General features: G+C 38.8%; 1 protein-coding gene across 1 annotated transcript in view; it reads right to left on the bottom strand.

The window, feature by feature from the left end:
• TRPM6 (transient receptor potential cation channel subfamily M member 6) overlaps nucleotides 1-12,494 on the bottom strand; it is a 94,016-nt gene that overhangs the window by 17,731 nt on the left and 63,791 nt on the right. The window contains 7 exon segments of the mRNA XM_069777204.1: nucleotides 1,308-1,358; nucleotides 3,158-3,183; nucleotides 4,647-4,705; nucleotides 7,054-7,151; nucleotides 8,057-8,183; nucleotides 9,124-9,236; nucleotides 9,955-11,096. Coding sequence (XP_069633305.1) covers nucleotides 1,308-1,358; nucleotides 3,158-3,183; nucleotides 4,647-4,705; nucleotides 7,054-7,151; nucleotides 8,057-8,183; nucleotides 9,124-9,236; nucleotides 9,955-11,096 — 1,616 coding nt within the window.

Here is a 12,494-nt window from a genome sequence, read left to right as displayed (position 1 = left end):
CTCATTTGAGAAGATCTGCATTTCAGACTCCAAGATTTGTTTACATATTCCGAATTTAACAGGCATTGGTTAACATGCCTGAACTGTTTTAGAGCATGGACTGAAAAACCAAGGTCCTCCCTTGATGCCTCAGCAGGAACATGCTCTAGTCACAAAATCAGTGCATAGCAGGGACAAGGATGTGAACAGGGGAGCTGCCAGACCTCTGCCAGCGCCCACTCTAGAGCCTTGAGAAGCAATGTGAAGTGGACTTTCACCAACTGGTGAACTTGGGTCAAAACTCAAGGTTTTTTGAGTGTGCAGAGAAGCAGAACTGTATTTGCCTGCACAACATGATAGCAAAAATAATGCATAAGCAGTATATGGTGCAGGATTTTAGTATCAAGCTTTGGGGCTTAGTTGGCTAAATTCTATCGTGATCCTCCTGAGGAAAGAAAACCTACAGGGGAAACCTCTCGACACATTTGTCAATTCATAAAGGAAAGCGCTCCCATCAGTGCTAAAAAGTCCTACCCAATCTCAAATAGCATGCCTGACAAGAGCCAAATTAACCACTGCAACAATGCCAAGACGTCAGAGAAATTACTCCTGTACACTGATGACAAACCAGGAGGTGCTATTCCCAGTGAAAATCGTGTAGTTTTGTTGAACTTCTGGAGGCTGCCCACGCCCCTGGTGTCATCCTCGGCTGCCCATTACAGGAGGCCAAGTCCCATGGGCAGCTGGGACACCTACCGGCATGCGCTGCTCCACTTTCCTCCAGGAAAAACCGGCATCCCGGCCATGTGGGAAAGGGAATCTGTGCGTGCTCAGCTCAGGAAAAGACAGGGCTGCGGGCAATTAGTATTCAAATGATGTATTCCCTGCCAGCTTTCCAGGAGTTCATAGGTATATAAACACAGATTAAGTAGTACAGGACCAATTAACTGAAGAAACCAATTCCAGAAAGTACAAAGGAGGATGTGGGAGGTGTGAGGGGCAGTGACAGCTATAAACAAATGAGTGCCTCCTCTGCCCCCCCAAGGAATTGGAGCTCTATTCATTGTTTCCACTGATATTTTGAAAGCGATTATCGACCTTCTGCTCTGAATTTGCCAGAAATACTGGGAATGGAGCAATTAGCAGCAAGAAAACAATTCATAATTTCCTCACTGGAGTGTTAGGTATGAATTAATACAGAACCTTCTTAGCAGTGGGCAATTGTGCAACTCCTCAAAATGAAAATCACAGAGGATGACAGGGGAAGAACTAATGATCTTTTTAATTTGTTAAATTACTCAGCTATCATTCTGGTGCCTCCTGCTTACCTGAGTAGTGATGATGCAGATCTTGAGATGTTTTCAAGCAGGCAAAGATATCTGAAATAACGTTTAAAGGGTCATTACGTTAATTATTATAGCAGAGATAAATGCATGAATTTTTAATTCCTTCCATCCCCGAGTTTGTCATGAAACAGATTAATCAGAATTACTGTCTCAGCATTCTAAAGAGGAGAATCACTAATAGGCTTTAACTACCTTATAATGTACAGTATACTGGCAGATTTCAGTCATCAACGTAATACAGCCAGATGACTTATTTGTTCAGGGAAATGGTGGGAAACTTGGGATATTAACCTCAAGGACATATAGCTTCTCTAAGCCAATTACACCTCTGGGATATTAAAAGCACTTTGCTGTCCATCATGCTTCACAGCCTCCCAAAGGCATGATTTTTCCAACTCCTTCCCCAGTCATTAAGCATTCCATTAACTATACTATTACACCAATGTTATAATAATACTGTCACATTAACCCACAGCATCTAAAATGCTGTTAAAATATAAACAGACAACAAGTTCTGTGGTTACATATTCAGCAGGCACAGCCAGATCAAATTTGGTCCAAAAATCTGTTTTATAAAAAGTCTTTTTAATAAAACCAAGATTAATGAGTATGTTTCTATTAATTAGATGAAATAACTTTTTTTCTATTGGAAAACAATCCTCCAAAATGCCAGATTATTTCAGAAAATATGTTTACTGTACTACTTTTAATTCTGAAAAATGAGATAATCAAAACTGAATCTTCATCAAAATATTTGAACATTACACTTTTCTTCTTGGTGTATTTTATTTGCTTATATTCCCTTTCCTAGCAAAAGAGATCTTAAATAAAAAACACAGATAGATGTTGGTGGAAGGGCCAGCATTTCCACTGAGTGCGCTTGGTGATTCAAGGTCCCTTTTGCTCTATTTCTTGCTGGACCCAACTAGTTTCATTACATTTCATATGTTGTAAAACAACAAATATGAAAAGGGGAATGGTGACTAAGTCATTCCTTTTGAGAATGGGAAAACCGGATTTTAATCAAAGCCATGGTGCGCTCTAGAGAGTAGCCCCACAATTCACTACACTTGCAGCAGTGTGCTTCAGCACTGCAGCGTTTTGTGCAAAGCCAGACCCAGAAAGAGCAGTGCTCGAAGGGGAGATAAGTCTAAAAGCAACTAATTTCTGTGTCACAGCTAGCCTCAAAAAGAGATAGATGCCCAGCTGCTCAGCCTCTTACAGCTAAGTGGCGTGTCAGGAAAACTGTAAGATAGACTAAAAGGCAACAAATACAAGTGAAGTTAACTAGCACTCTACTTTAGTGGAACAAAGTCATTCCCTGCTATAACCTTGAATTTTTTCATTGGCCATTTCATAACAAATTCAATCCTTCACTGATTTCATAATTTCAGGGAAACCACACAAACAGAGGATTTACACCAAACTCCAACTTGAAAAATAGGCATACGTTAAAAATTTTACATCACAATCTATCCCCAGGTATCCAACCTGCTTTAAATCAGGAGGTCTCTTAGACTGCCAGGGATGAAAGCAGCACCATCATATTAAAGAATTTCCTTCTGAAAAGGACAACATTACTGGGCAGACTAGAATGAAAATAGATCTTTTTAAGATTTTGCAGTTATCATGAGGAAAACATGTCCTCATAAAAAAAATCTTTCACTTTAAAGTACAAATTAATAACTAACATATGAAACAATAGCTGAATATTTTCCTGTAACCCTCCAACTATAGTAAATTAACCTCCTTTTGGATTTTGTACTTCAGATTTGTCAGAGTGAGATTTGCAGAGAGGAATTAAAATGAGTGACAAGCAACCAAAAACTTACTGCCAGTTTCCTCTGAAGATCTCAACCTGTTTAAAAGTAAACATTTGATATTTTACTCCAAAATTTCTGTCATTAAGTTACCACTGGTATGTATATAGAGATGTGATCTATGTGAAGGCAAAATTCACAACAGTTTGATCAGCAATCATAAAACAAAGTAACCCTCAGTGCAACTTTGTTCATTGCAACAATCAACAAATAATCTTCAGTTACTGATGAACAGCCACATTTTCCTGCATATTTCTTTGTCTGCTTTATGTTGAGCTGCTCTTACAATTCTGCACCACTATTCATATCGTTTACACTGCAATAACGGTATCACTTAAAGACAACTTCAATCATATACACAAGTGTTCATTTTTCAATCAATGCTGAGATGTATTCAGAGCTACATATGCCATAACCGTTGCTTGCACAAAACCAGACTTTTAAAACTGATGGTCCTTTGGATTAACAAGGCTGCAGAAAGACTACAGCATCAGCATTAATGTTAAAGCAGTCTTTGTTATAGCAGACAGCAGGTATGATTCACCTCACAGACCAGAAAGATCCCACCGAAGACAACAGACAAAGTGACAGAATCAGGCCACTCAATGACCTGTAAGTCCTGCTGGTAAGTACGCCGTTTGCCTACTGCCTATAAATGACTGGGTAAAAACAAACAAACAAACAAACACCCCAACCAACCATGGGATGGGTAAAAAACATGGTATCTTTTTTCATCTTCCCATAGTGAAATCATATGGGGTGTGACAGCTTTCTAGTGTCTTTTATTTATTATATCCACAGTGTTACTAAGTAAGAGAGGTATAAAAGAAATTGATGAAAATAAGAAAGAAAAGGAAAAGGAACATAGAGACAGCACTGCATGTGGAAAAAATACCCCCAGTATTAAGATAATGATCAATCAAGCTGGAAAAAAAAAATCAAAAAATACACAATAAAATTGAAAATACTTTTGAAATCGGTATACTTTCACTAAATATAATCAAAGCTTAATAACTATTGAACACCCATTAAGAAAACCAAGCTAAGTATTTTGTAAATGTGCAGACTCAGTATGAAAAAGATTAATCAGAGAATGACAGAAGCTTTCAGGAGCTGCTAGCATTTTAATTATTAAAAAAGGAAACAAGCAATTCGCACAGCAAAAGCAAATGCAACTTTTCATGCTCACTAGATTGGAATAATGGCTAGTTAAAGATGTTATGGTGATCTTTGTGATTGAATTAGAAAACTGGATTATTGTTAGAATAAAAAGGGGTGTCTATTCCACCTAAAATTATACACTTTGTTTAAATGGATCTCCTTTATCTCCATTAATCAGGCTTCATTTAAAGAAACTTAAACAGACTGAATTGCCTTAACTCTTCATTTCACATAAATTTCTCATCCTAAGTATATTGCAGGACTGAAGTGGAAACCTGCAGAAAGTGTACCACTCTCTAAAAGCATGTGATGAATATCTTAATACACTAATAATACATACGAGGAGTTCCTGTTCACATTACTTTTCTTGGTGGTTCCAAATATGCTATTACCCAAATCCTGTAAAGAAAAGAGATACTTTTAATGGTAAAATCTGCACATCACTGTCATATACACACTGCACTCAAAAAGGTACAATCTTGAAAACACTTGTTGATACGCTTATTGTTAGCATGAATAATGACACTGACAGGCACTGAGTCACAGCACTGCCATACCTACACTAAAATGGAACTAATTTTCTTACATTACAGTTCTCCACGCTGTCTCTATACATTTGAATAAAATACTCAGGTACCCACCTATATCTCAATACACTCACAAAAGCATGTTGAAGGTTTTCTAATATGGACAGTATTAGAGAACTCTCTTTATATTAGAAAATTCCAATGTAGGGATAGGTTTTACAGTGGTTGAAAATAAAATGTACCCTAAACCTCCATAACAGAAGAAGGTAACACACTGAACAGCTTTCCAGTGATATTTAGATCACATATTTTCCAGGTCTTATAGTTAAAGAAATACTCAAATAGTCTTTTAAACTTCCAGCCATATTAGGGAAAATTGGGCCAGCCAGGTCTTCCTAATGTGCTAGTCAGAAATGGGATTATTTTTCTGAATAGTAGTCAGACAGATTTCAATCCTCAAAAGAAACAGAGCTCCCCCAAAAAAGTTCAAAGATGACAAAGTTTAAAGATAACTTAAGTAAAATTCAGCTTTGAATATTATCAGAAATTTAACTATTTTTTTATTTCACTCATATTTGGACATTATAGCTTGCTTTGCAGATGAAAAAATCTTTAACAAAACCAAAACTTTCCTACACACACCCTTGCTTTGCTTCCTGCTACCCATCAGGAGGGATTTCTGAACCACTGGTGTTCAATGGGTAAATCTGAGAAGTACCACTTTAGGAAAAATACATTTCTTTAAAATATACCATACTCCAAGCAGAACGGTTAGATGCGGCAACATTGCTACATCTCAACAATATATATAAACTCTCATAACCCAGACAGGACTTAAGGAGACACATAATGACTCACTGGGTATTTGAGGCTGTACCTTGAAAGAATAAATAATTTGAAGTTGGCATACTGGAAGTGACTAGTTTCAGCATCACTCCAATCCTGCTGTAATCAGTGGAATTTTTCTGAGAACTTTAAAAATCCCACCCTTGAGTTTTACCCAAGACATCTTAATATGAGTTTTGAAGCACCAGATTACATGGTCCCTTCAAACAGTTTTCCTGTGTACCTTTATTTTGCTTGTCTGACCCTGTGTTTCACATTTCAAAGATTTATTGATTTAGACTCCATGCTCAGGTTTTACAGAATACAAATTCAGTAAATATATTTCTATTTCTATTTCTCTCTCTCTCCACTCTTTCATAGGAAAACCTGCCATTTTTAAAATTTACATTCAAGCTCTCTTTTCTGGTATTTGGGATTCAAATCCTACAGCACTAAGAACAGCAGATCTGGAACCATCTAGTTTAATTTTATTCCTTTAAAAAAAAAAAAAAGGCGACTCATAGCATTCACAGTGAAAAATAAGCTAGGCTTTAAAGATCACCATTTTAATAATCAAGAGTGCTATAAGTAAAACAAGCAAGGAAGGGTGCTGTTGAAAAAGGAAGAGGGAAAGATTACGTCACAGTTCCTTTTCTTAATTTAGTCTTTATTAATTTCCTTTCATACCTCTCAGATACCCCCGCGCAATGTACTGAAAGATATATTTTCTTCCATTAGCTACACCTTTTTAAAACAGACAGAAGTCTCTATAATCCAGATTCCTGCCCCTAGTCTTCGGGAAATATAAACTGATCTAGCCCTATCAAAGTCTATGAGCCTATGTTGATTTACATAAGCAGAGGACCTTTATATTATAGAGCTGCAAATTTCTGATAAATAATAAGATACGGTGCTTATAAGCCAGTGGTTAAGAAATCTAAACTTTGCAATTATTATGAATACTTAACTCCCACTTTGCAAGAAATAACTATCTCTGTGTGATAGATTAAGAGCTGTGTAGCTAACTTTCCAAAATTTCCTTCACTCTGTTAACCAATTTTGCCTATAGGTTCAAGACCAAGCTGTGTGCTCACTCATTGCCTAATTAAACATCAACACATGCGTCATTTCTGACCAACTTCATACTCAGAACTACTCCATGATTCAATAATTTAATATCCTACTTCAATAATCTTAATAGAGTGTTAACAGCTGTTAAATTATTCATTTACTCACACACATACACTGTGCCAGCAGACAACAAAAGTTCTTTGTCTCTCAAGAGGTATTTCATGACAAAGAACCTACAGTGGCAAGTCCAGGGACATCAGTAGAGCTATCCTGGGCTCATCTCAGCCAAAACTATGGACTAGGATGTGCAATCTTAGGTCTTACCTCTCGAGAATGCCTCAGGTAATCACAGAATGGTATGGTATGCCTACCGATGTCTTGATTTTTCATTTTCTGGTGCATGTAACTGAGGCGTTCCAAACCTAGCCAAAAGAGCAGGTGTCAGCTATTTCCAGTGTGTAGATGAACAGCTCTACTGCTGCAAACTAAGTACCTATGCAGTGCTAATAAAATAAACACTTATATACCCTATTGCCCCAGCAAACGTGTAATGGGCTATAAAAGCAATAACAGAATTTCATAGGGTTAAAACAGACTGTTCCCATTCTGTGTCAGCAGATTTTGGAGGAGTGCAGCCCTTCTCAGACCATGCTGTGCTGAGTCACAGCATTCGCTGGTGCTTCTCCCAGCAGCTCACAGAATGAAGCCAGTGAGCCACATCACAGCAAAACTGAAAGATAAGATGAACTATGCAAAGGATTTCTGAGAATGTAAGAGCTGGAGAATTACTAAAAGAAGAGTAAGAATGCCATTCCTTTTTGCATTCCAACAGAGACAATACAAAATTCATTTATTCCCTTTGGAGCATGTGTTTCTGAGCAATGAGTAATGAATAATGCATGCAGAGGATCTGCCAGCAGATACAGTATCGCAGCACTGCCTGTAAGCGCCTGGAGAAATTCACGAGAGTTTATTTTTGCAATTAGCCAGCATGCCACTTTAGAAGACACCTCAGGAGAGGTGGCAAGGATATCATCCTCCTTGCTTCCCACTTATTCCTGAGGATTAGTACTCTACTATCTCCCACGCAAGACAGGCAGCACTCCCGGAAAGTTTTAACTGACCTTCCATCCAACCTATGTCCCTTTTGCCTCTGCAATGACGCAGCAAATAACCAAATTGTGTGTGTCTGCAACCTAAGTCTAATTCTGTAAAAATTATGCCATGAGGTGAAAGTGGTGGATAACACTTTGAATTTATGAATTTTTATTTACTGCTTCTTTTTTAAAGCTGTTCTGAATTTCACCATCTGCAAAATATCACATACTTAGCTGACTGAAATTAGACACAGTGAGCCAGTTCTTGCTGTGTTTCTCTTGCTCATCCCAGACATTGATCTCTGCGGGCTCTGAGCTCACTTGGGTGTTCTGGGGACAATCATCCACTCTAATCACCTGGCAAGACACAGACAAAATGACACTCGATTTATAGGACGACTAGCACCTCTGCAGTTCCTCTGACAGCCTATGATGTGGCCTTTCAGAGCATAGCTGAAATGCCAATGACTGAACTCACTCTCAACAAAGAAACAGATTTTCACATTGTTGTTACAAGTTGCAGAAGACATATTGCTTTTGTCTAGTAAATACTACTGATGAAAGATCTAGCACTACAGCTTTTTAAAACAAAGTTTGAAGTTCCTCAGAATACCTTCAGAGGTATTAGGTCTCAAAGTTCAAGTCTAAGATCTGTTGCTGACCTGAGCATCTTATGTAAACAAATCAGTCTTCAGCTTTCATCTCACTAAACAGAGATAACTCTTTCCAGTTGAAAAAGATCCTAGGAATCTCTTTATAACTCTATAAATAGGTTTTTGTATATGTACACACACATATAGTTATGAAAGTTGCCCCATATATATGACAGAATCAATATGCTGTCTGAAATGCGCTAAATGTTTGATGGATTCAGAGAAAAGACTGTGGGACTCCTGTAGGCAGGAGACAACTTTATGAGGCCTAGTTTGCTTGTTTAGAGTTGAACACTGCCTGGATATGGCTCACCACTCCTTCAGTCTCTCCCAGATCATATGAAGCCTCCCTAAGTCTTCCTGCCAGCTAAAGTGCAAGGACTGGTTCTTTTCTGTGTAAAATCAATAACAGCCCTGGTATACTATCTAGCAAAGCCCATAGACTTCAACACATTCAAAACCAAAATCCCACACATTCAAATAAAAGGGAAATTAAACCAAAGCCAGACACACAAAAAAGACACCCCAATTTGTGTGCAGCATTTTAAATGTATACAATTTCAACTAAGCCACACTGCAGAACTGCTCTAATTGAATGAAAAAGACAGCTATGCGATACATTATTCTCTTGCACCTGCACATACCGGCACCTGAAGAGGTTTTTGATTCTTCTTTCCTCTCCCAGACTTTCTGTCTCTGTTTTGTTGTTTTGCTTTTGTTGCCTCACTGTGGTGTAGCTCACTGGATCGTAAAGACTCTGTGGGAAAGAGTCAAAAAAACCCATTAAACTACAGAGCTTTTGTTTACTAAGAGAAGATCTGATAAGACTGAGAGTTGGCAGATCTCCAAAGCAAGCTGAGAAAGACTTGTGACACCCAAAGCTAATACTCATGCAGTTCAGTGCAAAGATGTGCACCATCACAAGGTATAAAACAACAAAGGTTATCCATCACCTCACACTACTCATACTTAGAACTGGATCTGCCATATTTTAGCTGTTGGTAAGAAAACTGTGGTGGACAGGAAGGGTTTTAAACTGGCTATAAAAATGTATACCTCTTAATTCTCCATGCACCCATCTGACCTATGATACTGTTAATGTATCTCTTAGGGATTGTGTAATTTATTTTGGCTCCTGTAACTCTTGCATTGCACACCCAGGGCAGAAGACTTCTCCTGAGCAAGCACAGTCCATCTGTCACCCCAGATGTGTAGCCACAGCCATAGGGATCCCATGAGATGGGGAGAATCAGAGTGGCTGACGCACAAGTGTGGTGCAGCTTGGATACCAGGCACATTTCAGAAATTCCCTACAACACTCAGACCTAGCACAAAGAAAGTGAAGGAGTAACTCTGGACTCTCTCCTACTACATTCAACTGCAGTTAATACCTCCTGGGTGTGAGCAAAGCATTTTTATAATGTCTTGGGCTCCCCAGTAAAAGATACTGTACAGGTGTAGTGTTTTATAATTACCATCTATGGCCTTGCAGGTTTTCCCTCTTTTCTCTTTCTTAGGGGACTGTAAGCTGTTGCTCCTGCAGAAACTCCAGTCCCTCCAGAGTGGGCTGATCCAGAAGGAGGTGCTGCGTTTCAGCTTGTTCTGAGAGATGCTGCTGCTGTGATGTGACCTGTCAGAGTTGTAGGAGAAGGACTTTGATTCTCTTATCTGGACATGCCTGGGAGGACTACCTGTGCAATTGCAGTCACTGTTATAGGTGGAATGTATGCACAGGGCTGCCTTCCTTGATTCTGAGCTGAAAACCCCTTTTTCATCCCCTTCAGAGAATCCCCAGTTCACATAACCACCTTCAGTTTTTTCCCTGTCATCACAGGAGGGTGCTGCACTCTCTTCAATATCGAGTGACGGCTGGAGACCAGGAGGATGATCAGCCTCTACGGCATTAGTCTTTTCTGATGGCAAATGAATAACAAAATCTCTCTGGCTCCATTGATAATCTTCTGGCTCTTTTCCAATCAGGCTGACACTCTGCAAGTTTTGCTGCACCACAATGCTACTTTGCAGTTCATCTCTGAATGCATTGTCCACGTACTTGGCAGGAGTGCTCAAAAAGGACAAATTTAAGGCGACATCCTCAGAGAAAGACCCTCCCTGATGGTCAGGGGGCACCAGCAAAAATTGTCCATATCTAGGCGTTGACTTAGTCTCAGAAGATACTCCTGAAGTGAGTGTGTCACTTTCTATTTCTATCTTTCGAGAGCTGTCTTCTACCACCTTGTTACTCTCAGTCCTCAATACATGGTCTTTGCACTCTGATGGCCACTGACTCCTTACCAAGCTCCGTAAGAGGGAGGGTGGCATGCTGTAGTAGTGGTATTTTTTGTCATACAAACATTCCAGGCTGCTCAAGGTCTTGGAATAAAGTGCATTGCTCCAGCTATGGGGCAGCTTCCTACAGGTTCGATGTTTTGTGTCAGCCAGTAAGGCTTCTTCCACCTGCAACGTGTCTACAGCTGAAAGCACTTTCAGGATGTCCACTGTCAAGGCAGACAGGTCTTGCAAATGTCCTAGCTGGCTGTCCAGGGAGAGTAAAGACTCCTTGATATAAAATACCTTCTCATGCACTTCTTTAAGCTGCAGAAACATCTCCTCCACTCTAGGTGAAAAAAGAAAATATAATTAAAATACCAAAACACAGATGTTTACTTCTGTTTGTCAGATGATGAAGGAAGCCATCAACACATTTCAAAAAGTCAGTGTTTCAAACAGCCCTTTTTTTTTTTTTTCTTTAATGGTGACTTCCATTCCCATTAATATCTATATTCGACAAAACCTATCCAGACTTACAACATGTCCTTCAGATTACTGGGCCAGCAGCCAGTGACTTTTAAGGAAACAGGCTTTTTGTTCAAGGAGTATCTGTTTTACAGACTGCTATTTTCCAACTAATGTCCATTCCTTGCCATAGAACTACTAAACCGTGGACAGCAGGACACAGCTTTTGCAATGCTGCATTGGCTATTGCTGTAAATGTAAAATGCTGTAAAGTATACTTCTTGTCAGCCAGTCTTCCTGCATTTCTACACTTCTTGTGCAAGAATGAGAAGGACAAGGCTCACACAAACCTACAGATACTCCTGCATTTCTCAAATACTGGAGACTACTGGGAAAAAGTTCTTCTCAAGAACCTATCTGGCCTCTGGGAACAGATTCTGTATATCTGATGCCATCAGTTATCTTCAGGTAAAATTCAACTGCCCAAAAAGCAAAGCCTTTTTTTATGGTCTTCAAATCCCCAGTGAACAGTGCAAGAACTTCTTGGCCTGGAATGGTATCATTTTAACCACATCATTATCCTCACATTTCCTGAAGATACTCTCCCTGGTGCTCTATCACTAAGACAATGATAAACTAGCTGCAGGCAATATGCAGAAGTTGCTCTTTTCCTTTGTCACTGAATAACTAAAAGATGTAGTATTTAACCAATAACTGAATAAAATCAAAGACCAATGTTCCAAAATATTTTATTCACCTAAATTAATTTCTTGTATTAATGTCATATAATGCTGTGCAGTGTTTCACCTTTGCACTCAGAGAAAAATTCCTTTCCAGATCTATATTTATCCACTAAATTAAATCTTCTTGATGTAATCGATTCTCCAGCTTTTGAACAATGCTACTTATTTTATTTCTTTTACAGGAGACATTCATTTTGCCTGTGTGTTTTGCTTTAGTATGCAGAAAATAAGATTATGAGCAGGCAAAGATTAAGAGGCTATCTTTCTCTAGACAAAACACATTTATTAGATGAGACCAGTATTGGTATTCAGTAAGACTTTTTATAGCACTCACTTTCTTTAACTGTTCCCATTAAACTTAATGGCAGCTTTGCCATTGATTTCAATAGAAAGCTAAATTAGGCCAATACCAACAGTTTTGAAACCCCATTGACAGCTGTATATTGACATTTTGCAAACCAAGACACTACATTGCAGATAACACTACAATGGTTACATGGTTATTTCTGGAAACAGCAGTTATACTTAATCACAAG

Source organism: Haliaeetus albicilla, chromosome Z, assembly GCF_947461875.1.
Source record: "Haliaeetus albicilla chromosome Z, bHalAlb1.1, whole genome shotgun sequence".
NCBI lineage: Eukaryota > Metazoa > Chordata > Aves > Accipitriformes > Accipitridae > Haliaeetus > Haliaeetus albicilla.
The sequence above is the reverse complement of the archived record's forward strand: the minus strand, read 5'-3'. Positions and strand labels throughout refer to the sequence as shown.